This window comes from Hypanus sabinus, chromosome 5 (assembly GCF_030144855.1).
Source record: "Hypanus sabinus isolate sHypSab1 chromosome 5, sHypSab1.hap1, whole genome shotgun sequence".
NCBI classification, from domain to species: domain Eukaryota; kingdom Metazoa; phylum Chordata; class Chondrichthyes; order Myliobatiformes; family Dasyatidae; genus Hypanus; species Hypanus sabinus.
Window position 1 is genome coordinate 65,636,526 of NC_082710.1, and position 26,277 is coordinate 65,662,802.

A 26,277-nucleotide genomic window follows, 5' to 3' on the forward strand; every position below is an offset into this window, starting at 1 on the left:
CAGGGCCGGTTGCAATGCCCGCGTTCGCCGCCAGGGGGCGGCCACGGTCCAAAGTGTTAGGCCGCTGGCGAAGATGAAGGCGGCGGAGAAGCTGATGAAAGTGTTCGTGACCCGTCGAATCCCGCAGGACGGATTGAAGATACTGACCGAGTCCGGAATGTGAGTTCTTAGCGATGGCTGAGGCATGCGTGAGGGTCCGCCGGGGTTCTGGGGGAAAATTACATTTAAACTGGAGTTCATGCGGGGTGTGACCTCGGTGCTCCGTCCTGGCGTGACGAGACCTTGTGCGGCCCCTTGCGGGAATAAAGCTCCGTCCTGGCGTGACGAGACCTTGTGCGGCCCCTTGCGGGAATAAAGCTCCGTCCTGGCGTGACGAGACCTTGTGCGGCCCCTTGCGGGAATAAAGCTCCGTCCTGGCGTGACGAGACCTTGTGCGGCCCCTTGCGGGAATAAAGCTCCGTCCTGGCGTGACGAGACCTTGTGCGGCCCCTTGCGGGAATAAAGCTCCGTCCTGGCGTGACGAGACCTTGTGCGGCCCCTTTCGGGAATAAAGCTCCGTCCTGGCGTGACGAGACCTTGTGCGGCCCCTTGCGGGAATAAAGCTCCGTCCTGGCGTGACGAGACCTTGTGCGGCCCCTTGCGGGAATAAAGCTCCGTCCTGGCGTGACGAGACCTTGTGCGGCCCCTTGCGGGAATAAAGCTCCGTCCTGGCGTGACGAGACCTTGTGCGGCCTCTTGCGGGAATAAAGCTCCGTCCTGGCGTGACGAGACCTTGTGCGGCCCCTTGCGGGATTGATGCAGTTTCAGTGAGTGGGCCCTGTCTCTCTGCGGTAAGAGTATGGAGATTAGCACTCTGCACTGTTGCACATTCTGAAAGTCGTCTGCTGCGCTGTGCGTATTGCGGGAGAGTGTCCAAGTGTCTAAACAAGTTTGTAAAACGTACACTTTTCTAAATAGGGAGAAAATTCAAAATGGATATCTGGTCTTTGTGTAAGATTCGTAAAGGTTGAGTAGATGGTGAGGAATGCAACGTTGGCATTCATTTCGAGAGGACTAGAATACAAAAGCAGTGATGTTATGCTGAGTTATTATAAGGTATCAGTCAGACCACATTTGGAGTATACTGAGCAGTTTCGGGCCCCATATAGTAGAAAGGACGTGCTGACATTGGAGAGGGTTCATGAAAATGATTCCAGGGTTGAAAGGCTTCTCTTATGAAAAACGTTTGATGGCCCTGGGCTGCACTCACTAAAATTCAGAAGAATGAGTGGGGTGCGGGGAGAGCTTATGTAAACCTATCATTTGTTGAAAGGCAAACACGAGGAAATCTGCAGATGCTGGAAATTCAAGCAACACACACAAAATGCTGGTGGAACACAGAGACCAGGCAGCATCTATAGGGAGAAGCGCTGTCGACGTTTCGGGCCGAGACCCTTCGTCAGCATCCAGCTGGGTCCTTGCATGCTCCCTATCCGTGCTGGGTTGAGCGTAACTTGGTCTCATAAGAAACCGGTCAGGTTAATGAAACGGCAGGGTTGCTGTCTGATGCTCCACAAGGCGGAAGGGGAATTAGAACAAATGAGTGGGAGGTGTCGCAGTTCGGGAGGTCAGATGAAGTTGAGGTTCGCTCCTGGAAGTGGTAAGGAGCGTGTGCAGCCTATTTCTCTGGACCTCGGTGGTCGAGAAGTTCAGCAGTTAGGCCATGTGTGGAGTGTTGAAGTTGCCACCTTGCAGGCAGGAGGTAGGGCAGGGTTTGGAGAGGATCGCCTGGATTAGACAGTAAGGAAAGGGTGAACAAATTCATCTGTTTTACTGGAGTGTTAGAGGCCGAGGGCCAGACTGATAGAAAAGTCTAAAATAGTAGGTAGAAGAGGCAAACATAGGGTAAATAGTTTCTTTCTTGGGGTAGACTGTGTCATATACTAGGGGGCATAGTGTTAAGGTGAGAGGGGCAATGTTTGAAGAGGCAAGTTCTTTTAAACTCAACGTGGCAGGGAGGGGCAGATACAGTAACAGTGTTTAAGAGGCATCTAGACAGACCCTGGGACAAGCAGAGTATTGAGGAATACACATCATGTGCAGGCAGTTGGGATTGGTTCAGATTGCCGCAGACATGGGTTTCTTGAGTGGCCTTTTTCTGCACTGATGTACGTACGCAGAGAGTGGGGCTCTAATGTGAACAATGAACTGCAGTCTGACTCCTCTTGGGAATAATACACAGCTATTAAGAGACACGTGACATTGTTGATGGTGGGTTCTGGTGGTGTATTTGTTTGCATTGGATAAGAATTTTAAAGTTCCCTTTCAATGAAAATTATTTCTGTGGTTACACTCAATGTTTTGGTTTCTCTTTCAGATATACAGCATTCTCATTTCCTGATGTCAATTTCTAGACTTAATCCAATTTACATTTTGAATAGCATCTTGGAATAAAACGGAGTGAACTAAGATTTTCTCAGTTCAGACTCTCCTTGTGATTCACTACAGTGACGAGCAAACATTCTGTCATCTTCTCTCTCCAGAGCACTTCCCCCTGCAAAGCCTGAAGCACGTTTATCATTTTATCAATCTTTTTCTTCTTTCTTGATCTTTAAGACTTCCAGTAAATTGGAAAATGAAATAAGAATATTGTAAACCTATAATTTAAAAAAATCCTGGATATTCATGGGAGGTCAGGAAGCATCTGAGCAGATTGAGTCGTACACAATGGAGGCACGCCCTCTGGGCCACAGAGAGAGAGAGAGATTCTCACTCACTCTCTCAGACAGACAGCACACACACACACACACACACACACACACACACACACACACACACACACACAAAATCAAGATACTTAGTTCGAAACATAGAAAACCTACAGCACAATACAGGCCCTTCGGCCCACAAAGCTGTGCCAAACATGTCCCTACCCTAGAAATTACCAGGGTTACTCGTAGGCCTCTATTTTTCTGAGCTCCATATACCTGTCCAGGAGTCTCTTAGAAGACTCTATCATATCCACTTCAACCACTGCTGCCAGCAGCCCATTCCACGCACTCATAACTCTCTGCATAAAAAACTTACCCCTAACATCTCTGTACCTACTCCCCAGCATCTTAAAACTGTGCCCTCTTGTGCTAGCCATTTCAGCCCTGGGAAAAAACCTCTGACTATCCACATGATCAATGCCTCTCATCATCTTATACACGTCTATCAGGTCACCTCTCATCCTCCGTCGCTCCAAGGAAAAAAAGGCTGAGTTCTCTCAACCTATTCTCATAAGGCATGCTCCCCAATCCAGGCAACATCCTTGTAAATCTCCTCTACTTCCACATCCTTCCTGTAGTGAGGTGACCAGAAATGAGCACAGTACTCCAAGTGGGGTCTGACCAGGGTCCTATTTAGCTGCAACATTACCTCTCGACTCCTAAACTCAATTCCACGATTGATGAAAGCCAATACACCGTATGCCTTCCTAACCACAGAGTCAACCTGTGCAGCAGCTTTGAGAGTCCAATGGACTTGGACCCCAAGATCCCTCTGATCCTCCACACTGCCAAGAGCCTTACCATTAATACTATATTCTGTCATCATATTTGACCTACCAAAATGAACCACCTCACACTTACATCACACTTACAGTAACCTTACCTCCATCCCAAATGACGGAATCTGCAGATGCTAGAAATCTGAGCAACACACACAAAATGCTGGAGGAACTCAGCACGTCAGGCAGCATGTATGGGAAAAAAAGTACAGTCAAGAGGTGATAGGCGGGCAAGGAGATAAGGTGTTAGAGGGAAAGGTGGGGTGAAGGGAGGAGGTGGGGGGGCATTACCAGAAGTTTGAGAAATCAATGTTCATGCCAGTTCTTCCAACCTGAGTATGGCCTCATTGTGACAGTGGAGAAGGCCAGGGATTGACATGTCAGAATGGGAATTGGAAGTAGAATTGAAATGGATAGCCATTGGGAGATCCCGCTTGTTCGGGATGCTTCCTGACCTTTGTTCGGGTAGATGCTCGGCGAAGTGGTCTCCCAATCTACATCGGGTATCACCGATATACAGGAGGCCACACCAGGAGCACCAGGTATAGTATATGACCCCAACAGACTCACAGATGAAGTGTTGCCTCACCTGGAAGGATTGTTTGGGGCCCTGAATGGTGGTGAGGGAGGAGGTGTAGCCATTGTTCTGCTTTTCAAGGATAAGTGCCAGGAGGGAGATCAGTGGGGAGGGACGAATGGACAAGGGAGTCGCGTAGGGAGTAACCACTGTGGAAAGCAGAAAGTGAGTCAGAGGGAAAATGTGGTTGGTGGTGGGATCCCATTGGAGGTGGACATTAATCCCTTTAGATTTTGTCTACCTTCCCATCAACTCCCCCAAAATGTTACTGTTCACCTACATGCCTGGGAGCAGTTTAGTGTGATCAGTTGACCAATTCCATGTGTCCTTGGAGTGTGGGAGGAAAGCAGTGCTGTTTCTCATCCACGAAAGGTCCTTTCCACAGATGCTCCCCAACTTGTGAGGTATAGGCAGCACTTTCTGCTCTTAGTTAAGGTTATAATAAAGTCAAAATGTTTTTCATTCTTGAATCACTGGTTTGATGAATAGACTGCAAACTTTGTACAAGTTTATTCCCAAAAGTGTTTACATTAAAGCTTAGCTGTTCCAATTATTTAAGTAATTTGGTTGAACTTTGGTCGACCATTTAGCCTGACTAGTCAGTGCCAGTCCTCTGAAACCTTCTTCAAACATTTATCAAATTTCTGTTTTATGGTTTGGCATTCCATGTCCTAATAATCCTCTGTATCCAAAATAAATTGTATAATCATTTACCTTAATCTCGTTGGGGTAGTTTTACTTTTTAGTGAAATATTTGACTCATGGAAACAGCTCTTTAGGAGCTTGCTAAATTAGGTAATTTAAACTTTTTTCTAATAATAAGGACAACACAATGAGATATTGGGATACCACCACCAAAAGCTGGCATGTTGAGTTGTGTTTCATTGTCACACCAGTCAGGGGTAGGTGCTGAGTCAGACTGCCAGCTGGCGATCGGCTGTCTGCCCCGTGCAGCCCAGGGCACCTGGGACACGGTGTGTGGGTGACTCAGTGTGGCGGGCAAGACTGGATAAAGACCAGGTGTCGCTGTACTCAGGAAAGGGTCCAGATACACTTTCTACCTCCAGCTGTCTGTCAGGGGTGGTTGGCAGAGGTGTATTGCTCCCTTCCTCAGAACAGAGCTGCTGTCCCTGTTGACAAAATTAACTCCTTTATTTGTTATCTTTTTGTTAATTGTTTAATGTGTTTTAATGAAATTGATCATTAAACATTTTTGTTAACATTTATATTATTAATTTAAGACTTGGTTTACCAAAGATGTTTAAAAACCTCTCACAAGCTGAGCTGTTAAAATTCATCAGGCTGAATTAGTCCCGCAGCTCCATCCCTGTCCAGTGTTGGCAGAAACCTGTCAGGAATGAGGGATCAGTTGTTCAGACCCTTGCATCAAGAGAAAAGGCAGATGTAGGCTGTATGATTCAGCTTGATATACCCATCCCTTCTCTCCTGTGGTCTTTTAAGCAGCAATTGAGGTGACCTAAGGAGATCTGAAGTTACTTTATGTACGTTATGTGACATCATAGGCCTCTGATGCTGGGGATAAACAGAGTCCAGTATTACAGTGTCAGACTAAGATCTTATCTGCCAGTTAATGTGAGATTCAATTTGCAGTTCTTGGGAGCAGCATTTTGAGTGTTCCGTTAACAAATGGATGTGGCCTTTTGACTTTCTACCTCTGCTGTGTTTCAGCTGCAGCATTCAGCAATGGGACTCAGACGAGCCCATTCCCAAGAACGAGCTGCTGAAGGGAGTTGCAGGGGCTCACGGGCTCTACTGTATGTTGACGGACAAGATCGACAGCGAGATTTTGCAGGCGGCAGGTATACCACTGCAGTTGTGTAGCAGAGTGGAACTTGGGGTTTGCACAGGAGAGTAATGTTATGCTTTGTAACTCCAAAACATAAAACTAATTGAAAGAAAAACATGGAGGTTGGGGTGTGTATGGTTAATTTCATTTTATTTTCAGTGAGGTGCGCACATACTACATGGTGACTTAATGACATATGCTATTTACATAGTTTTACATATTACCCTAAATTAATTATGTAAGCAACAAAGAATGCTTAAACAATATATTTACAGTATTCTGAAAGCACTTCCCAGCTTAGCTATAAAACCAACTTAATATAGAAAGCATCTCAATTCAAACATATAGTAAATTTTAAATTGTCCCATTCAAGCCTAAAGATTTAATCGCTGTGGAGGATTCCTTACTCCAGTGTGATGACATCTTTCCTGATGGACACCTCTCTTCTTTAACAATTGACTTTGCTCTCCTTAACTGATCAGTGTGTCGTCTCCAGGTGACATCGGATGTGACCTCTACTGAGGAGAGTGGTCCAGTTCTCTCCTTAATCTTTCCAAGTGCCTACTTTTGAACACTTCTGTTAGTCCCTCCCCAGGACTGTTTGTCCAGGAGTGAAACATTGAACCTCCTTGTTTGAGGAGCCCTCAATTTGTCTCAGGTGTTTGTCCTGCTTAGTCCGTCTGGAACTGGGTTTGAGGAGATTCAAGCATGAGTGCATAGCTATTAAGTAGTTGGTTGTGGAATGTGCTGTGTTGCAAAATGCAAGGAGGAAATTGGTGAGCTTGTGGTTCAGTGTCAGTGCGGTGTGTCCTGCTGACAGTGCTCACAGTGCGTTCTCTAGGCTCTGGACGACAAAACTCTGCCAAGTCATTTGTAGCTGGGTGGTATGGTGCAGATGTAATATGTCTTGTTCCATCCATTTTCAGAAATGACTGAAACTGTGATCCATTGTTACTGACTGGTGTCTAGAACACCAGTCCCTGCGAAAAGGCTTCTCTTCTCAGTGAGTGAAGCTGTAGTGGAGGCTACTGGGAACACTTCCAGCCACTCTGTAGCTGCATCCAGTACTACCAAGGAACTTGAGCCCATGAATGGTCTGACAAAGCCCACATGAATCCTCTGCCAGGGCAATGCAGGGCATTCCTGGGGATGGAGAGGCTCTGCTCTTGGCATCTTCTGGATACGTTGGCATCCCGTACAGTGCATGGAGAGCTGCTCAATCTGCTGATCTATCCCAGGACACCCGACAAAGCTTTGAGTTCACACGTTAATTTTAACCTCACCTGGATAACTGGCATGTCCCTCCTCCAACCCCTGTCAAGGGCAAGTTCATCACAGCGCTGGTACAAATGGGGGAACTGGAGTTTCTGTTGCACAATCTGGCCATTTTGGGTTGCCATGTAGACCTGAGAGTGTGGGGTCTTTTCTGATTTCCCTTTGGATCATCTCTGCTGTAATAGTGAATTTGATTTTCATTAGGGAAAATACGTCAAGGGGAGTGTCCTCTTTTGTTAATTGTAATTGTTTTTTTTCGTTATTTCCTTTTCTAATGATAACTAAACAGCCCATCAGCATTTCCATGGTCAGTTCTCCTCTCAAATTCTCTCTTGTACTTTTGTCTTCCAAGAAACAGGGTCCAACTCTGCATTCGCGCTGGTTCTGTGGATTGAAAATGGACAGTAGTGGTTGATGATCAGTGCAAGTACTGGTTGAAACATTTCATACCCCAGGCCAGACTCAAGGCCTGTCTGTCAATCTGTGCATGAATTTTCTCTATGGCAGTAAGGGAACGTGATGCAAAAGGCTCATAGCGTGTGACATGACTACACCTATACCATAAGGAGAGGCGTCACAGGAAAGCTTCACTGATGATGTGGATCATAATGTGTGAGTACAGTGTCTGACATCACCATTTCCTTTTGTCTTTTGGAAAGCCACCTCACACTGCTTTGTCCATTGCCATTTGTTCCCCATCTGTGGTAGTTAGTTCAAGAGGTGGGGCACAGTAGCCAGGTTTGGCAGGAACCTGTTATGGTAATTGACAAATCCTAAAACATACTGCAACTGTGAGATGTCCTTTGGCCTTGGGGATCCACCACTGCTTGAATTTTTTCAGCACACTTGTGTAAACTTGTGCGTCAATGGTGTGACCACAGTAAGTGATGCTTGGTTTAAAGAATCCACACTTGTTGCATCGTGCTCTGAGCCCATAATCTTCTAAACTTTTTAACACCGTCTCGAGATTTTAGAGATGTTCCTTGTCATCTTTACCGGTAATGATGATGTCACCCAGGTAACACTGAGTGTCTGGGCAGCCTTGCAGCACCTGGTCCATAGCTTTCTGCCTGAGTGCAGGTGCAGATGCTATTCCAAACATAAGCCTATTCTAACAATAAAGCCCTTTGTGAGTGTTTATGGTGAGAAACTCTTCGATTCTTCCATCTCCATCTGTAGGTGAGTCTCAGCCAAGCACACTTGCTGAAGTGTTTTTCTCCAGAAAGGGTTGCAAAGATATCCTCTTTCCTGGGCAGAGGGTATTGACCCACTTTGAGTACTGGGTTGATGGTGACCTTAAAATCACCACAGATCCTGATAATCATTCTTCTTGGCTACTGGGGCCACTGGTGGTGTCCATGAGGTTCAGTTAATTTTGGAAAGTTTTCCCCTTTAGATCTAGCTCACTGGCTACTTTATCACGGATGGTATCAGTAACTGGACAGTTTTGTAGCACTTGGGAGTGGCATTTTCATTTGGCAATGTGCTGTATTACCTTTGGTATGTTTTAAATTTTCCAGTGTCTCCCTTGAACATTGTCGTGGCATCATCTGGTACCTTTCCGTATTTGCTTCCATTTAATCTGTTACAGGGGATGTGTTCTGCAAATGGTGGATGGATTTCCAGTCAAGTTGTAGTTGTCTTAGCTAATCACTCTGCCATAATGCTGCCCTCCTGTTGTGACTTGTTGGCTGTTGTATTTCACAGTTATGAATTTCATTCCCACAGAAGTTACCTTTTTTCCAGTATGAGTTCTCAGTTAGATATCTGCTTCAGTATCTTTGAAATGCCGTTCAAACTCATTTTGTGGAGCTGAGCCAGAGTCCAATTCCATTTTATTTAATTTGCTGTTCACTTCTAATGTAAGCCATATTGTTAGTTTTCTCATTGTAAATCTCAAGGCTGCCCATTGCTGTGTCACTCTCACCATGATCAGATTTTCATCAACAGCGTGCAGATTGGTGCGCTTTTTGAAACTGCAACTTGACTTTTTATGTTTCTCTCTTTCTTGTGCTCTCCATTTATTTTTGTCTGCCTAACAAGCTCTTTGTACGTATGCTATGTTGTAGCATTTTCTGCAAGTTTCACCTTTAAACCTGCATTGATCTGGTGTAAGTGAGCTCCTGCTAAACAGTAACAATTTATCTGGCCAGGCCGGTTTCTGCTTTAACACTGAATTTTTGTTCACACTCACTTTCTTTCCCAACTGCAATTCAGTTCTGTCTCTGGCTGTGGTGTCCATTGATACAGCGATTTCAGCTGGCTCTTTTAAATGTGAATTGTGCTTCAGTTAGGAGTCATTTTTGACTGCTTTATTTGTGAGATTCCACAAACTAAATGATCTCTCAGTGCATCATTGAGCCTGTCACTGCTCTGACAAGCTCTTCAATTCAGTTGAAATGGACTCCCCTTGCTTTTGGTTCCACTTATGAAACCTAAAGCATTCTGCCATCAACAACGGTTTTGGCTCTAACTGTTTCTCACTAGTTTCATGATATCAGCAAAGCTCTTTTCAGCTGGTTTGGATGGAGCAGTTCGAAGCACCAGTGGCACTCAGACCTCCTTTTGCTTTAAAATACTGCTCAACTCGCACGTGTTCCTGTCATCTCTTGTGGAATCAAACTCGTTTATCTTTCTGATGTAGTCAGGCATTTCTGCTTCTTTAAATTTATTATTGTTATCACCCAGTACTTACTGTTGTAACTCTGAAACATAAAACTAATTGAAAGAAAAACACAGAGCTGGGAGGTGTGTGAGCTTAGTTTCCTTCTATTTTAGTGAGGCGCGCACCCATCACATGGTGTAATGACATTTGCCATTCATGTACTTTGTGTCTTTAAAAAGTATTCAGCCCCCACAACTACTTTCATATTTTACTCATTTTCTAAACTTAAGATATATTGAAGTAGGACTTCTGAGCTAATCTACTAAATACTATGCATCATGTTAAATCAAAAGAAAAATTCCAAAAATTGTCAACAATTTACTAAAAATTGATAATCAAAATTGTTCATCCCCTTTGTAATTACTATGCTAACTTTCCTCAGGTGAAATACTAAATATTACCATACCAAGTCATCCAATTTGTTGATGTAGAAAATTGAAGGATCACCTGAATAAATATCCCCTCTCTGTAAGGTCCAACAGACCAAAATGAAGACAAAAATACATTCAAGATAGTCAGGGAGATGATAACAGAGCAGCATAAATCTGGGGAACGGTACAAGACCACCTCAAAGACACAGCACATATCTTGGAGAGTGCAGTCTGTTGTGAAAAGTGGAAAAAATATGTAACTACAGCCACACTACCTAGGTCAGGCCACCCCTGGAAACTTAGTTGCCAGAGAAAAAAGCACATGTAAGAGTGGTTACTGTGACACCAACGGTCACTGTGAGTGAGCTGCAGAAGTCATTGGCTGCAACTGGAGATAACGTTCATACCTCCACAGTCTCTAAGACCTTGCACAAAAAGGGTATTTATATAAAAGTGGCAAGGAAGAAACCCTGGCTAAAAAAAATCATATCCTTTTCTGTAAAGACTTTGCAACGCGTCACTTAGAAGATACAGTAGAGATGTGGAAGAAGGTCGTGTGGATGGAGAGAATAAAGTGGAACTTTTTGGCCTCAACACTAAGCAGTACATGTGGCGTAAATCTAATACTGCACATCGGTCAAGTAACTCTGTCCCTACAGTAGAGTATGGTGGAGGTAGCATCATACTATGGGGAGCTTTTTAGCAGCAGAAACAGGAAATCTGATCAGGACTGATGGTACAATGAATGCTGCTAAATACAGAGAGATTCTGAATAAAAAAAACCTGCAAGCCTCTGCCAGAGAGCTTTAAACTGGGGAGGAGGTTCATCTTTCAGTGGAAGAGCATTTTGGAGATAGTGATCACAATGCTATCTCCTCTACCATGACATTGAGAGAGATAGGGTCAGACAAGTTAGAAAAGCATTTAATTGGAGTAAGGGGAAATATGAGGCTATCAGGCAGGAACTTGGAAGCATAAATTGGGAACAGATGTTCTTGGAAATGTACAGAAGAAACGTGGCAAATGTTCAGGGGATATTTGCGTGGAGTTCTGCATGGGTACATTCCAACGAGACGGAAAGGATGGTAGGGTACAGGAACTGTGGTGTACAAAGGCTGTTGTAATCTGGTCAAGAAAAAAAAGAGCTGATGAAAGGTACAAAAAAACTAGGTAATGATAGAAATCTAGAAGATTATAAGACTAGCAGCACTGAGCTTAAGAAAGAAATTAGGAGAGCCATAAGGGGCCATGAGAAGGCTTGGCAGACAGGATTAAGGAAAACCCCAAGGCATTCTACAAATATGTGAAGAGCAAGAGGATAAGACGTGAGAGAATAGGACCAATCAAGAGTGACAATGGAAAAGTGTGTATGGAACCGGAGGTAATAGCAGAGGTACTTAAAAAATACTTTGCTTCAGTATTCACTACGGAAAAGGATCTTGGTGATTGTAGGGATGACTTACAGTGGATTGAAAAGCTTGAGCATGTAGATATTAAGAAAGAGGATGTGCTGGAGCTTTTGGAAAGCATCAAGTTGGATAAGTCACCGGGACCGGATGAGATGTTCTCCAGGCTACTGTGGGAGGCAAGGGAGGAGATTGCTGAGCCTCTGGCGGTGATTTTTGCATCATCAATGGAGACTGGAGAGGTTCTGGAGGGTTGGAGGGTTGCAGATGTTGTTCCCTTATTCAAGAAAGGGAGTAGATATAGCCCAGGAAATTATAGACTAGTGATTCTTACTTCAGTGGTTGGTAAGTTGATGGAGAAGATCCTGAAAGGCAAGATTTATGAACATTTGGGGAGGCATAATATGATTAGAAATAGTCAGCATGGCTTTGTCAAAGGCAGGTCGTGCCTTACGAGCCTGATTGAATTTTTTGAGGATGTGACTAAATACATTGATGAAAGTAGAGCAGTAGATGTAGTGTATATGGATTTCAACAAGGCATTTGACAAGTTACCCCATGCAAGGCTTATAGAGAAAGTAAGGTGGTATGGGATCCAAGGGGACATTGCTTTGTGGACCCAGAACTGGCTTGCTCACAGAAGGCAAAGAGTGGTTATAGATTGGTCATATTCTGCAGGAAGTCAATGACCAGTGGTGTTCCTCAGGGATCTGTTCTGGGACCCCTACTATTCGTGATTTTTATAAATAACCTGGATGAGGAAGTGTTGTGATGGGTTAGTAAGTTTGCTGATGACACAAAGGTTTGGGGTATTGTGGATAGTGTGGAGGGCTGTCAGGTTACAGTGGGACATTGATAGGATGCAAAAGTAGGCTGAGAAGTGGCAGATGGAGTTCAATCCAGGTAAATGTGAAGTGGTTCATTTTGGTAGGTCAAATATGATGGCAGAATATAATATTAATGGTAAGATTCTTGGCAGTGTGGAGGATCAGAGGGATGTTGGGGCCCGAGTCCCTAGGACACTCAAAGCTGCTGTGCAGGTTAACTCTGTGGTTAAGAAAGCATATGGTCCATTGGCCTTCAGCAATTGTGGGATTGAGTTTTAAGAGCCAACAGGTAATGTTGCAGCTCTATAGGACCCTGGTCAGGCTCCACTTGGAGTACTGTGCTCAATTCTGGTCACCTCACTACAGGAAGGATGTGGAAACCATAGAAAGGGTGCAGAGGAGATTTACAAGGACGTTGCCTGGATTGGGGAGCATGCCTTATGAGAATAGGTTGAGTGAACTTGGCCTTTTCTCCTTGGAGTGACAGAGGATGAGAGGTGACCTGATAGAGGTGTATAAGCTGATGAGAGGTATTGATCATGTGGCTAGTCAGAAGCTTTTTCCCAGGACTGAAATGGCTAGCATGAGAGGGCACAGTTTTAAGGTGCTTTGTAGGTACAGAGTAGATGTCGGGTAAATTTTTTACACAAAGTGGTGAGTGCATGGAATGGGCTGCCGGCTATGGTGATGGAGGTGGATACGATAGGACCTTTTAAGAGACTCCTGGATAGGTACATGGAGCTTAGAAAAATAGAGGGCTATGGGTCACCCTAGCTAATTTCTAAGGTAAGGACATGTTCGGCACAGCTTTGTGGGCCAAAGGGCCTGTATTGTGTTGCATATTTTCTATGTTTCTAATGACCGAAAGCACTGTCAGAACAACCATGGAGCAGCTTCAAATAAAGAAAATTAATGTCCTTGAGTGGCCCAGTCAGAGTCCTGACCTTAACTCAATCAAACATCTCTGGCAAGACCTCAAGATTGCTGTCCATTGCAGCTCCCTAACTAACCTGGTAGAGGTTAAGCAAATTTGCAGGGAGGAATGGGTAAATCTCGCTCCATCTCATTACACAAAATCAATAGAGTCTTGTCCAAAAAGACAACTGGCTGTAATAGCTGGGGGAGGTGGTTCAGCTAGGTACTGAGCAAAGGGGAATTAATGCTTTTGAACTACCAACATTTCAGTTCTCAAATTTTTAGTTTTCCATGCTTTACAATTTTCCCTGTTTTTTGGGCGCTACTGTGGGGGAGAAAAGGAACGTGATTCACAAATAAATATTCCCAGGTAAATTGATCAAAATTCCTGTTTGTAATACTCATGAGAACAGTCGGTTAGAGGCTGAATACTTTTACAAGGCATAATGAATTATTTAAACAAAAAGAATACTCAAACAATATATTTACAATATTATTTAAATATTGAAATATTAAATACAAAACAAGTAACATCTTTTATCCGAGTTTAATAGTCCATGAAAATGCCTGTAATAATCTGTCTACGTCTTCAGCAGAACAGTAATGGATGTGCTTAACCCAATGATTAAATGACAATTATTCCGGTTTTTCTTCCCTTAAAGAAGAATTTGCGGGCAGTTTTTTTCCCAAGGAAATGCCAGAAATGGTAGGAATGATAATGCTTGTGCAGCTCCCATGACTTCCCACCGTAGGGTCGGTCTGCTGATTGCCAGTGAGGTGCTGGAGAATGGCTAAGATTGTGGTGCGCAACTGAGGAGTCTGTTCTCACTGTGTTACAGGGCCAAGTTTGAAAGTTATCAGCACATTGTCTGTTGGATTTGACCATCTCTCGCTGGGAGACATTAAAAACCGGTAAAACAGCTTTTTATTGTTGCAGATGAAAATGAGCAAAGTCATACTGTTACCGAGCCTTAGAATCAGACAGTGTACTGTCACCTCCTTCCAGTGGAAGTGACGGGCAGGAGGTGGGATGCTTTTTTGCTATTGTCAAATTGCCATGCTCACTTCACCTTGCACCACCCTTTTTTAAAACATCTTTCCTGCCTTCTCTTTCTTTCCCTCTATATTCTTTCTCTGCATGTCAAATCCTGTCTTTTTTCATAATTTTTCCCATTTCTGGCAGAAGGTCATTGACTTGAAATGTTAACTCACTGAACTGCTGAAAATTTCCAGCATTCGCAATATTTCTGTCACATCCAGCCCACTGATTTTGTAATTGAAGCAACCAGTATGTATTGATGGTAGTGTCACAGACTGAAACCTGAGAGATTCACAGGTTAAAGCGGCTCCTAATATCTGTAAGCAAAGTTCCAGTCTTGGAAGCGATCAGCTGCAATCTATCTTATTCACCTTCTGAAACTAATTCTCATCCAGCTTAGATTTATGACACTGTTGGCTTTATTTTTTGGTTAGAGTAGCAGATGAGGTGAGAAGTAGAGTAAAACAGCCTGATGTTTGGCTCCTTAAACCTCCCAGAACAGGAAATGCTGTCTGGTTCTGTCAAATAATGGTTCCAGATGGGAGTATGAAGATTTGCACTACCCTATAATATTCTATAATGTCAATCTTGGATCAATACTCTGTTACAAACTGTTTGTCCGGCACTTTTCAACATATTGCTCCAAAATCCTTTCCCCTTTCCTGACTGAGATAGTCTTTTTATTTTTGCTAGTTGTTCCTGAATCGCCAGTTTCATAGGTAATGGATTAGAGGTGGCTACAGCAGGTCAGAAGTGAGAGTAAAAATGATAGAAAAGCAATAACACACCAACCAGAACAACGTAATGAGTCGCTGCATCCACATGACCATCAAGCACGCCAGAATTTCGTAATTCAAAATGTCATTCCAAGGTTATTCTTTTGTGCAGAGTTTCAAAGCCTGCCATCAGAGCAGAGGAGTTGGCACAGACTTGTGGTCAGGTCTCATGTAGTAGTGTAAGGTTACCTGGAGATCTGAACGCCTCTACAGTGCTGCACGGTGACTTTCTTCACTTTGTCACTGTTTGTGGCTTATCAGATTCTTCACAAAGAGTATTTGAACTCTGCTTTGACAATACTTCCCGATCCAGTAATGCACCCCTTATCATTAGGTAGTGCCTAGCTGCCGTGCATTTATGCCTTCTGGTTACTTGAGCAGTTCTAACGTTTTCCTGTGTGCGAAGGGGAGTCCGTGTGGGCTACACTCCTGATGTTCTCACTGACTCCACTGCTGAACTCACCGTGGCGTTACTCCTGGCAACGTCTCGCCGATTGATTGAAGCAGCAGAAGAAGTTAAAAAGTAAGTGGCGGTCAGAGGAAGCGCAGTGTTATTGGGAAGTCGGATTGGTTATTCTCAGGGGCTCACTAGTGTGTTTGTCTCTTTCAGTGGAGGATGGACTGCGTGGAAGCCCCAATGGATGTGTGGCCATGGATTGGCTGGAAGCACCGTGGGAATAGTGGGTCTAGGAAGAATAGGTACACCCAGAAAATGTTTTCTGAGGTCATAGGTTCAACTATCTTGCATGTTGTAAAAAAAAATGCAGAATTATTCAGTTGTTGAGTAAAAACATTTTATGGTTAGTGTTTAGTATCCTTACGCTGCTTGAAACTTTATCCAGACACTTTTTTTTCTCTAGCTTAGCTTTTAGTTACTACGAGAGGTGATTGATGAGCTTGTGGCCTAAGGCAGAAGGAGACAATTTTAGAAAACCTAACACATTTATTTTTCACCCTCCCCTAGTGCTGCCACCATGTCCCCGTGGACCTCCTTGGGTGATAAGCCCTTGAGATCGAGGTAGTGGATGACTGCACGAAGGCCGATGTCTATTTTCTCAGACAGTGCTTATTTGCAATTTTCAATTATCTGAAACAGAAATACCACAGAAGTTACTAACTTCAAACTTTCTGCATAATCACAGAATTGAACTGCATGTACATGTTATACATAACTGTATTGTTATGATTTTAGGTTATACAGTGGTAGGAAAATTGTATTCCTGAAGTGCAGTTGCTTCAGAAATAGAATTGACTATCCTGTCTGTGGAGTGAATTCTTGGGCAGTGAGGTGCATGAGGACTTAAAGATTCTACAGATGCAGATGCTGGGAAGCCAAAACATTGACTGTTTATTCCCCTCTACAGATGCTGTCTGACTCGCTGAGTTCGTCCAGCATTTTGTTATGTGATGAACTCTCTGTTCAGCTGATGGGGTTTAAAGGATATAATACCCTGATGACACCTTTCTTTATAAATCATCCCATCTCGTTCCTTCCCCCAGCCAAATATTTGCAAATGCTGAAAACCTCAAGCAGTACCAGAAACTGTTAGGAGATGTTCAGAAGGCCGGTTACGATCTGCAATGGAGAGGGAAGTTCACGAGATGCTGTATGTCCTCATCACTTTCGGGTTTCAACACTTACCTTTCAGTTCTAACTGTGGACTGCTTTCAGGAAGAGGTTGTATGCAAAACACATGATAAATTCTGACAATAAGGTGAACTGCCTACTTTTTCCACAAAGCACTGACAGCTCCAAGTGATGTATAACAAGTCTGTGCTCCAGGGAGACGAGTCCTTTTTGTCAACTGTTCTTCTCTTCTAATCCCACTGAGTAACTAAATTTAAGACCTGATTAGACAATGTAGCCTGACACAGGTAACGGTCATTGGCACAGATCCTAATCTTCAACCCCCTCGTCGTATAATTCAAATCCTAGGGTTGATTTTAAACACAGAAGCAATATTCCTGATGTTTATCCTTGAAACTATAATGCGTTATTTAATTTTCTGAGCTTTCTCTATATAACTTGGTAACTATGGTTGTCTGCATTACGATTACATTTCTGATGGTAAGGTGTGTTGTAGCTTTTGTTTCAAGCACTCTTTTGTTTTAGGCCTTTCAATCGCTCAGAGACTGATGCCATTTGGAGTGAAGAGATTCCTATATACTGGACGACAGCCAAGGCCAGAAGCTGCTGCCAAAATACATGGTGAATATGGTAAGAAGCAGTCTGGGAAGTTCGAATCAGCCTCATGGCTTTGAATTGTAATGTCTCCACTAGTTTTAAGCTAATTACAACTCATATTTGCATCTGTCAGGATTTCCCTTTCTACTTTATCCAAGATCTTGCCACTCACTTGTGTTTTAGGGATTACAATAGACAATAGGTGCAGAAGTAGACCATTCGGCCCTTCGAGCCTGCACCACCATTTTGAGATCATGGCTGATCAATTACTATCAATACCCTGTTCCTGCCTTGTCCCCATATCCCTTGATTCCCCTATCCATAAGGTACCTGTCTAGCTCCTTCTTGAAAGCATCCAGTGAATTGGCCTCCACTGCCTTCCGAGGCAGTGCATTCCAGACTCCCACAACTCTCTGGGAGAAGAAGTTTTTCCTTAACTCTGTCCTAAATGACCTACCCCTTATTCTCAAACCATGCCCTCTGGTACTGGACTCTCCCAGCATCTGGAACATATTTCCTGCCTCTATCTTGTCCAATCCCTTAATAATCTTATATGTTGCAATCAGATCCCCTCTCAATCTCCTTAATTCCAGCATGTACAAGCCCAGTCTCTCTAATCTTTCTGCGTAAGACAGTCCAGACATCCCAGGAATTAACCTTGTGAATCTACGCTGCACTTCCTCTACAGCCAGGATGTCCTTCCTTAACCCAGGAGACCAAAACTGTACACAATACTCCAGGTGTGGTCTCACCAGGGCTCTGTACAAATGCAAGAGGATTTCCTTGCTCTTGTACTCACACAGATTCTCAATTTCTTCCAGTGTTGGACAGATACATTTGTAGAAACACTTCCTCCTCACTACAATCCTAGTATTTGTTAAGACAAATCAGTTACTTGGATAATGAGATCCTATCCCACGCCAAAACTCCCCAAGAGGTTTCAAAATTCCAGTAACCATAGTTACCAGTAAGGGTGAAGTTCTTTAAGCCAATCAGCCTTCTGTCCTCAGGAATCTGACTGATTGTTTATACAGCGCCTATAAGAAGTATTCACCCCTTCCCTTGGAAGTTTTCATATCTTTTACTGTATTACAACATTGAATCACAGCAGATTTAATTTGGCTCTTTTGACACTTATTAATAGAAAAAGACTCTTTTGTGTCAAAGTGAAAAGAGATCTCTACGAAGTACGCAATCTAAATTATTTACAAATATAAAACACAAAATAATTGAATGCATAAGTATTCACCTCTCCCCCCCCCCCCTTAAAATACACCAATTGGTGCAGCCAATTGTTTTTAGAAGTCACATAATTAGTTAAATGGAGATCTGTTTTTGCAGACCTGTGTTTAGTCAAGGTGTTTCAATTGAGTGTAGTGAAAATACACCTCGATCTGGAAGGTCTACCTGTTGGTGAGTCAGTATCCTGGCAAAAACTACACTGTGATAACAAAAGAACACTCCAAGCATCTCCACGAAAAGATTATTGAAAAGCAAGTCAGGAGATGGATACAAGAAAATTTCCAAGTCACTGAATATCCCCTAGAGTACTGTTAAGTCAATCATCAAGACTATGGCAGAGTTGTATATCTGCCTAGAGCAGGCCGTCCTCAAAAAACTGAATGACCATGCAAGAAAGGGACTAGTGAGTGAGGCCACGAAGAGACCTATGATAACTCTGGAGGAATTACAAGCATTAGTGGCTGAGATGGGAGAGACAGCGCATACAACTACAAATGAGAGAAAATCTGCAGATGCTAGAAGTTGGAGCTACACACATAAAATGTTGGAGGAACAGCAGGCCAACTGAGTTCCTCCAGCAGTTTGTGTCTAATACAACAACTGTTGCCCGGATGCTTCATTAGTCTCAGCTTGATGGAGAGTTGCAAAGAGAAAGCCACTGTTGAAAAAAACTCACATAAAGTCTCAGCTAGAGTTTGCCAGAAGGCATGTGGGAGACTCTGAAGTCAGCTGGAAAAGGTTTCTATGGTCTAATGAAACCAAAATTGAGCTTTTGGCCATCAGACTAAACGCTATGTTTGGTGTAAGCCAAACACCGCACATCTTCAAAAACATTATCCCTACTGTGAGGTGTGGTGGCTGCATCGTGCTGGGGGGTTGCTTCACTGCAGCAAGTCCTGGAAGGCTTGTGAAGGTGGAGGGTAAAATGAATGCAATGAAATACAGGGAAATCCTGGAGGAAAACCTGATGCAGTCTGCAAGAGAACTGTGACTCGGGAGATTTGTTTTCCAGCAAGAAAATGACTCCAAGCATAAAGTCAAGGCTACACAGGAATGGCTTAAAAACAACAAAGTTAATGTCCTGGAGTGGCCAAGTCAGAGCCCAGATCTCAATCCAACTGAGAATTTATGGCTATACTTGAAAAGTGCTGTTCACTCACGATCCCCATGCAATCTGACAGAGCTTGACCAGTTTTGTAAAGAAGAACGGGGAAAGATTGCAGTGTTCAGATTTGCAAAGCTGATGAAAAAAACTTCCCGCACAGACTCAAGGCTGTAATTGCTGCCAAAGGCGCTTTACTAAATACTGACTTGAAGGGGTGAATACTTATGCAATTGATTATTTTCTGTTCTATATTTTTAATTAATTTAGATCACTTTGTAGAGATCTGGTTTCACTTTGACACGCAAGTCTTTTTCTGTTGATCAGTGTCAAAAAAAGCCAAATTAAATCCACTATAATTCAAAGTTGTAAACAATTAAGCATGAAAACTTGCATGGGGGGGGGGGGGGGGGAGCCGAGCACTTTTCATTGACACAGTAATGAGAGCGACTGATAATGGATACTTTGCCCTAGGCAAGGGAAACTCATTCCAAATAGCTAAACATTGCATGCTTTCCTAATCATAGTCAACCTAATTTGCAGAGAATAGCCCGATTGGAGAGCCATTTTGTGGATTTATGTATGTCTGTTGTGGGGAAAACGTGACCATCAAGTGTACCGTGCCCTCCTGTAGCTTCAAATTTACAGATTTGAGCAATACTTGTTAAAAGTGTGATTACTTTCTCTTTTACGCTACTTTGAGGGGCTTCTTGTGGTATGTTCCTCTTGCCATCTTATTACTGCATTTCCTCTTTTAATGTTGGCTAGTCCAAAGCTCGTTAAATTTAGTGATGGAGCTTTCTTTTCTCTATTTCACCGTTAGATTATTGGTGTGCAGTTGATGTATTGCATAATACAAACTGAACAAGAAGTTAATTGCAGGAAACAATGTCCAATTTTACGTAATCCTGGTAAAGGATACTGAATATCACAAATGAATCTGTGGCCCATCTTTCACAGTGCCTCTGAATGAATTGGCTGAAGAATCAGACTTCATTGTTGTATCGTGTTCCTTCAGTCCTGAAACCAAGGGAATGTGTAACATGGACCTGTTTTCCAAAATGAAGAAGACAGCAGTATTTGTTAACACCAGCAGGTAGGTGAATGACAAAATGGCCCAGCTCTGCATAATACTCTCATGTCTTTATCACAGAAGCAAATTTAAAGGCATCTTTACAGCACTGTGTATTTAGTTGTTTAAGGACAATTTCCTGTTCAAAGTTGATCTGCAGAAACATTCATTCACTGAGTGTCCATCTCCTGTGCTTTTCACTATGGTCTCTGCTATGGGTTTATCTCGGCTCACATCTGGACAGGATAATTGAGAAATTGTTTGTTGTCATTAGTCCGCAGTTTCCACTATTATTCTATCGTGAGACCAACAAAATGTCAGAAAGACTTCAGTCTGTTTCATCTGGTAATCCCTATAAACCTATTTGAGGCAAATAGGTGCTGCCCTAGTATGAAGGTTAAGCAATTGGTATTTGTAATTTAGTTCAGTGTAGGGAAAACTGTTAAGAGGTTTGATGATACAAAAATTGGCAGTGTGATTGAAATCCTAAGCTAGGAAGTTATCAGTGGACTGTGCGCTCCTGAGAAGTGATGTAATGCCGTTAATAATCTTGTATAATACATTGTTTTGGCCAAAGCTAGAGTTCTTTATAGGAAGGACTTTGAGAGCATATGGATAACATTTATATGGATATTATCAGAGCTGGGAGTTATGTTTACATGGAAGAACTGGCTATGAAGAAATAGTTTTCATTGGGACAGAGGAGACAGCTGAACATGAATGGTCTATTTCCCATAGCAAAGGGAGTGGTAACAAATAGATGGAATTTTAAATTAATTCCTGGCAAGATTAGAATAGAGTTGGGATAGACATGAGACTGTGAGAGGCTGAGACTGATTGCTAGAAGGGTCAAGGAGGTGGAAACCCTCTCCCCATTAATAATTACTCAAGTAGCTGTAATCTACTAAGAGCAGATAATAACCATGAATGCACAAGTGAAATAAACACATTTCATTTAGTCCAGCACAGCACAATGGGCTGAATGGCCTCATGTGTCATATTATAGTGGTTCTATATTTGTTGGATACTTGTTTGCAGCAGTAAGTGACTTATAAATTGAATCACTGGAGTTCAAGTTTTGATTTACAAACTCTTGCCATAAATGTCTTGTCCCTTTAAGTCTCAGAACATGCCATGGCAGTATTGATCTTTGAGTTTCTACTTTAGTGTTAACACCCCTATGGCTTGTACATTCTGAATTAGCTAATCTTGGTGTAGGAGAGAATGACAAACCTGTTACTTAGAACACTGCTGGAGACAGGGAACATTCATCAAAGGTTTCTGTTCACTATACTGTCAGCTGCTAGAAGTGCCTTCTACAGCATACAGGTGTAGTCAAATCTAGACTTTCTTTAATGACCTCCCCCTCAACAGCTTAACAATCACTATCCAAAAGGTAGTGACAGACTGTGTGCCACTAAAAGTCAGTACTTGACAGAGAACAAAATGAGTGGTTGAAGTTAATGAATGTATCTAACATGCAACTACAAACACATCAGTGAGTGGCAAAATGTTGGTTAAAATAGAAGGGGAAGCCCTGACACTGACCAGTATGAGAAATAATTATTATTCTGACTGTAAAGCCACAGAGAAAACATACAAATCTGGCCAAACTGGAAGCTTTCCCTAAAACGCAGCCTCTATTTCTGGTGATTTCTCTGCCCTACAGGGGAGCAGTGGTAAACCAGGATGATCTTTACAAGGCTTTGACCACTGGACAGATTGCTGCAGCAGGAATGGATGTCACTGATCCAGAGCCATTGCCCACCAATCATCCTCTGTTGTCACTGAAAAACTGCGGTAAATTTTAATTAATGTTATTTGAACTTACCTGGGCAATCATCACATGAACATAGTGAAAGTTACCTTAATATGGACAACATACTTTTTTAATTGTGGCCATTTTTTCCAGTATATTTTTCTTCCATGTTCACCTTGCTCTCGGGATGTAATTATGTTTGCACGTGACACAGACGTGCTGCAAGACAGACGGTAAGCTGTATGCAAACTGCAGAAAAATCTCAATGGATTGAGCAAGTGGACAGAAAAATTACAAATAAATTTAACTGGAAAATGTGAGGGAATAGACAGGTGCAGAGCTAATGAGGCGATAGAACACAGTAAATAGCTTGTTGAGAAGTGACAAGGTACACACGAGGAATGTTGATGTTTTATATGTACATGCCTGAAGGCAGCTGGGGAAGGCATCTAGAAAAATGTACATATACTTCCCTTAATGATTAAGACACAAATATTTCTGTTATTTTCTGAAGATATGTAAGGCCATTCAGAGCATCAAGTCTATCCTAGCTCTCAGTACAATCTCAGTCTCATTCTACCATTTGTTTTCTTTGTAATCTATCCCCTCATTTGCTTTTCAACTCTACACTGATATTCCTGCCACTGACCGACACCAGAGTAATTAAGACCATAAGACGTAGGACAGAATTAGGCCATTTGGCCCATTGAGTCTGCTGTGCATTTTCCCCCTCAGCCCCAATCTCCTGCCTTCTCCTTGACCGATCAAGAATCTACCAAACTCTGCCTGCTGAGGCAATGATCTCCACAGAATACCTGGCTAAATAAATTCCTCATCTCCATTCTAAACGAACATTGCTCCATGTATTTGGAGCAAAGATGACTGAATTAAGTTTTAATATAGAGTCCAATAAAGGCAGACCAGATTTATTTTATCCAACAGAGAGGCCAATAATGTAACGTAATTGGAAGATTGTTTAGAGCACAATCTCGGGGGATTTCATTTATCCAGATGTTAAAGGCCTAGAGCTCCCAAATGGTTGATGGATGCAGAAACCATTATCATCTTTAAGTAGCAAACACGAGGAAATCTGCAGATGCTGGAAATTCAGACAACAAACAACCACCCTCCTGATGAAGGGTCTTGGCCGGAAACGTCAACAGCGCTTCTCCCCATAGATGCTGCCTAGCCTGCTGTGTTCTACCAGCATTTTGTGTGTGTTATCATCTTTAAGTAGTACTTGGATGACTACATTAAGACCAAAGACCATAGACCATAAGGAGCAGAAGTCGGCCATTTGGCCCATCGAGTCTGCTCCGCCATTTCATCATGAGCTGATCTGATCTCCCCTTTAGTCCCATTCCCCTGCCTTCTCACCATCACCTTTGATGCCCTGACTACTCAGATACCTATCAATCTCTGCCTTAAATACACCCAATGATTTGGCCTCTACTGCCACCCATGGCAACTAATTCCATAGATTCACCACCCTCTGGCTAAAAAATTTTTTTCACATCTGTTCTGAATGGGCGCCCTGCAATCCTCAAGTCATGTCCTCTCATACTAGACTCCCCCACCATGGGAAACAACTTTGCCACATCCACTCTGTCCATGCCTTTCAACATTAGAAATATTTCTATGAGGTTCCCGCTTATTCTTCTAAACTCCAAGGAGTACAGTCCAAGAGCGGTCAAACGTTCCTCATATGTTAACCCTCTCATTCCCAGAATCATTCTAGTGAATCTTCTCTGAACCCTCTCCAATGTCAGCACATCCTTTCTTAAATAAGGAGCCCAAAACTGCACACAGTATTCCAAGTGAGGTCTTATCAGTGCCTTATAGAGCCTCAACATCACATCCCTGCTCCTGTACTCTATTCCTCTAGAAATGAATGCCAACATTGCATTTGCCTTCTTCACCACTGACTCAACCTGGAGGTTAACCTTAAGGGTATCCTGTACGAGGACTCCCAAGTCCTGTTGCATTTCAGAACTTTGAATTCTCTCCCCATTACGTACCACAATATGCAATAAAATGGGATTAACAGATTTTTCCCCCCACTGTCAGGGATATGCTGGTCTCAATAGCATTTTTTTTTTGTATATTTCAGTAATTCTATATAAAGTGTAATTACTGTAAAGAACCTTTTAATGACCTGGTATAATATAAATCTTGTGGTGTAAACTTGAAAGCTCACGTTATGATGATTTCCTTTCAGTTATACTGCCTCACATTGGAAGTGCCACTTACACAACTAGAAACACCATGTCTATACTGGCAGCCAACAACATCCTGGCTGGTCTAAAAGGAGAGCCGATGCCAAGTGAACTCAAACTGTAACTGGAGAGATTTGTTCATGTGTACACAAAAAACATATTCTTTCAAAATTATATGTGTGAATTTAGTTTGGAATGAACAATTAGTTTATTAAAATTTGAATTTAAAAAATTGAAAACTTGTAATTTAATTAAAATTATAGGCAAGTAAAAGTGGAAAGTCAGGCTTTGCTTACATTTGAAACTATCAAGCAAAGTGAAGCTCAGTCTGGTGTAATGCAGCCATTTAGTTCCTTGAACCTGGAGATCGTGATTGATCTCTGATCCAGTTCCATATACATGCACTTTATAGTTTCACATAAGAAGATTTTAAATAAATGACCCAGAGTCAGTTGCTGTTTGTGGAAGGGCATTCTATTTTTTCTTTGCGCCATACTTTGTATCCTGGAAGCCATTCTAAATTTTGAAACATGGCCTTCTAGTATATCTTCAAAATTCAAAAATGTCAGCCTGTAATTAATCCTTTGAAAAAGTGTAATAGTTTGAAATAATGATATCTGAGCTCAAACACCAGTATATCTATCCTCAAGATACTGCTGTCTGAGTTCTGGGTATAATATCAAGGCCAGCACTCCATTAGCCATTTAATTACATCTTGTACATATTTTTATAAGCTATGTACATGGATTCCACTGTTCCAAACTGTTATGTACCTTTACAGTCTTTTCAATCATTGAGGTGAAGCCATTGATGCTCTCTTCCACTTCTGGAAGGCAATGCTGACATTACAGAACATAATTTTCATTCTCAAAGAATTGAAGTATTAACTAAGTTAAAGGACATGAAAGCAGTTTTGTTAATGGAGTTTCAATAATGAATCACATCGGTCAGTTCAAAACATGTTATACATGGTCCAATATTGGACTTGCTATGCCCAGACCCAGGAAAGTACAAATGCAATTCATTCATTATTCAACTTCACTGACATAAGCCAAGCTTTAACTTTAGATGGACTTGCTGCTGGGGCATATTTCCAATTTTATTTGCACTCCAATCTTCAGTTTCACAGTCCCCAGACCACATCAAGTAAATAAATTCAAAGTCAATATAAATTTAGTGGTTTGGAGATATCCTGGGGATCATCATCAGATCTGACATTATTGTTGAGAGCAATGAAAAGGTTTATTTTTTGTCAGCAATTAGGAATCATTTATAAAATTGACATCTTAATGCATTTTTTGTTTATTTTCCAAAGTTGTACTTGCACTCCTATTAATTCTGTTTACTGAGAAACTATCTGTAGTGTAAATGTGCAAGTCTGTTAATAATAAAATTCAGATTGAAAATCTGGTATCGTTATTTGAGAATATTCATATAGTTATTGCACGTATGGTTAATGCATGTTGGTTATATTGTACCAAATCTAATTGTATTTCTTTGAGAATTTAGTCCAA

At 42.3% G+C, this 26,277-nt stretch overlaps 2 protein-coding genes across 2 annotated transcripts in view; one reads left to right on the forward strand and one right to left on the reverse strand.

The window, feature by feature from the left end:
• On the forward strand, nt 1-26,174 carry LOC132394207 (glyoxylate reductase/hydroxypyruvate reductase-like). Its single transcript, XM_059970073.1, has 9 exons — nt 1-159; nt 5,796-5,926; nt 14,212-14,284; nt 15,594-15,710; nt 15,798-15,886; nt 17,301-17,405; nt 20,677-20,812; nt 22,458-22,588; nt 24,766-26,174. Exons 1-9 carry the CDS (start codon nt 74-76, stop codon nt 24,885-24,887), a joined length of 990 nt encoding a protein of 329 aa, XP_059826056.1. The 5' UTR covers nt 1-73; the 3' UTR covers nt 24,888-26,174.
• The window catches only part of LOC132394204 (zinc finger and BTB domain-containing protein 5), a 79,359-nt gene continuing 59,040 nt past the window's right edge, over nt 5,959-26,277 (reverse strand). The window contains exon 2 of the transcript XR_009512216.1: nt 5,959-7,572. The gene's annotated coding sequence lies outside the window, so the exon portion shown is untranslated. The remainder of the gene's footprint in view (nt 7,573-26,277) is intronic.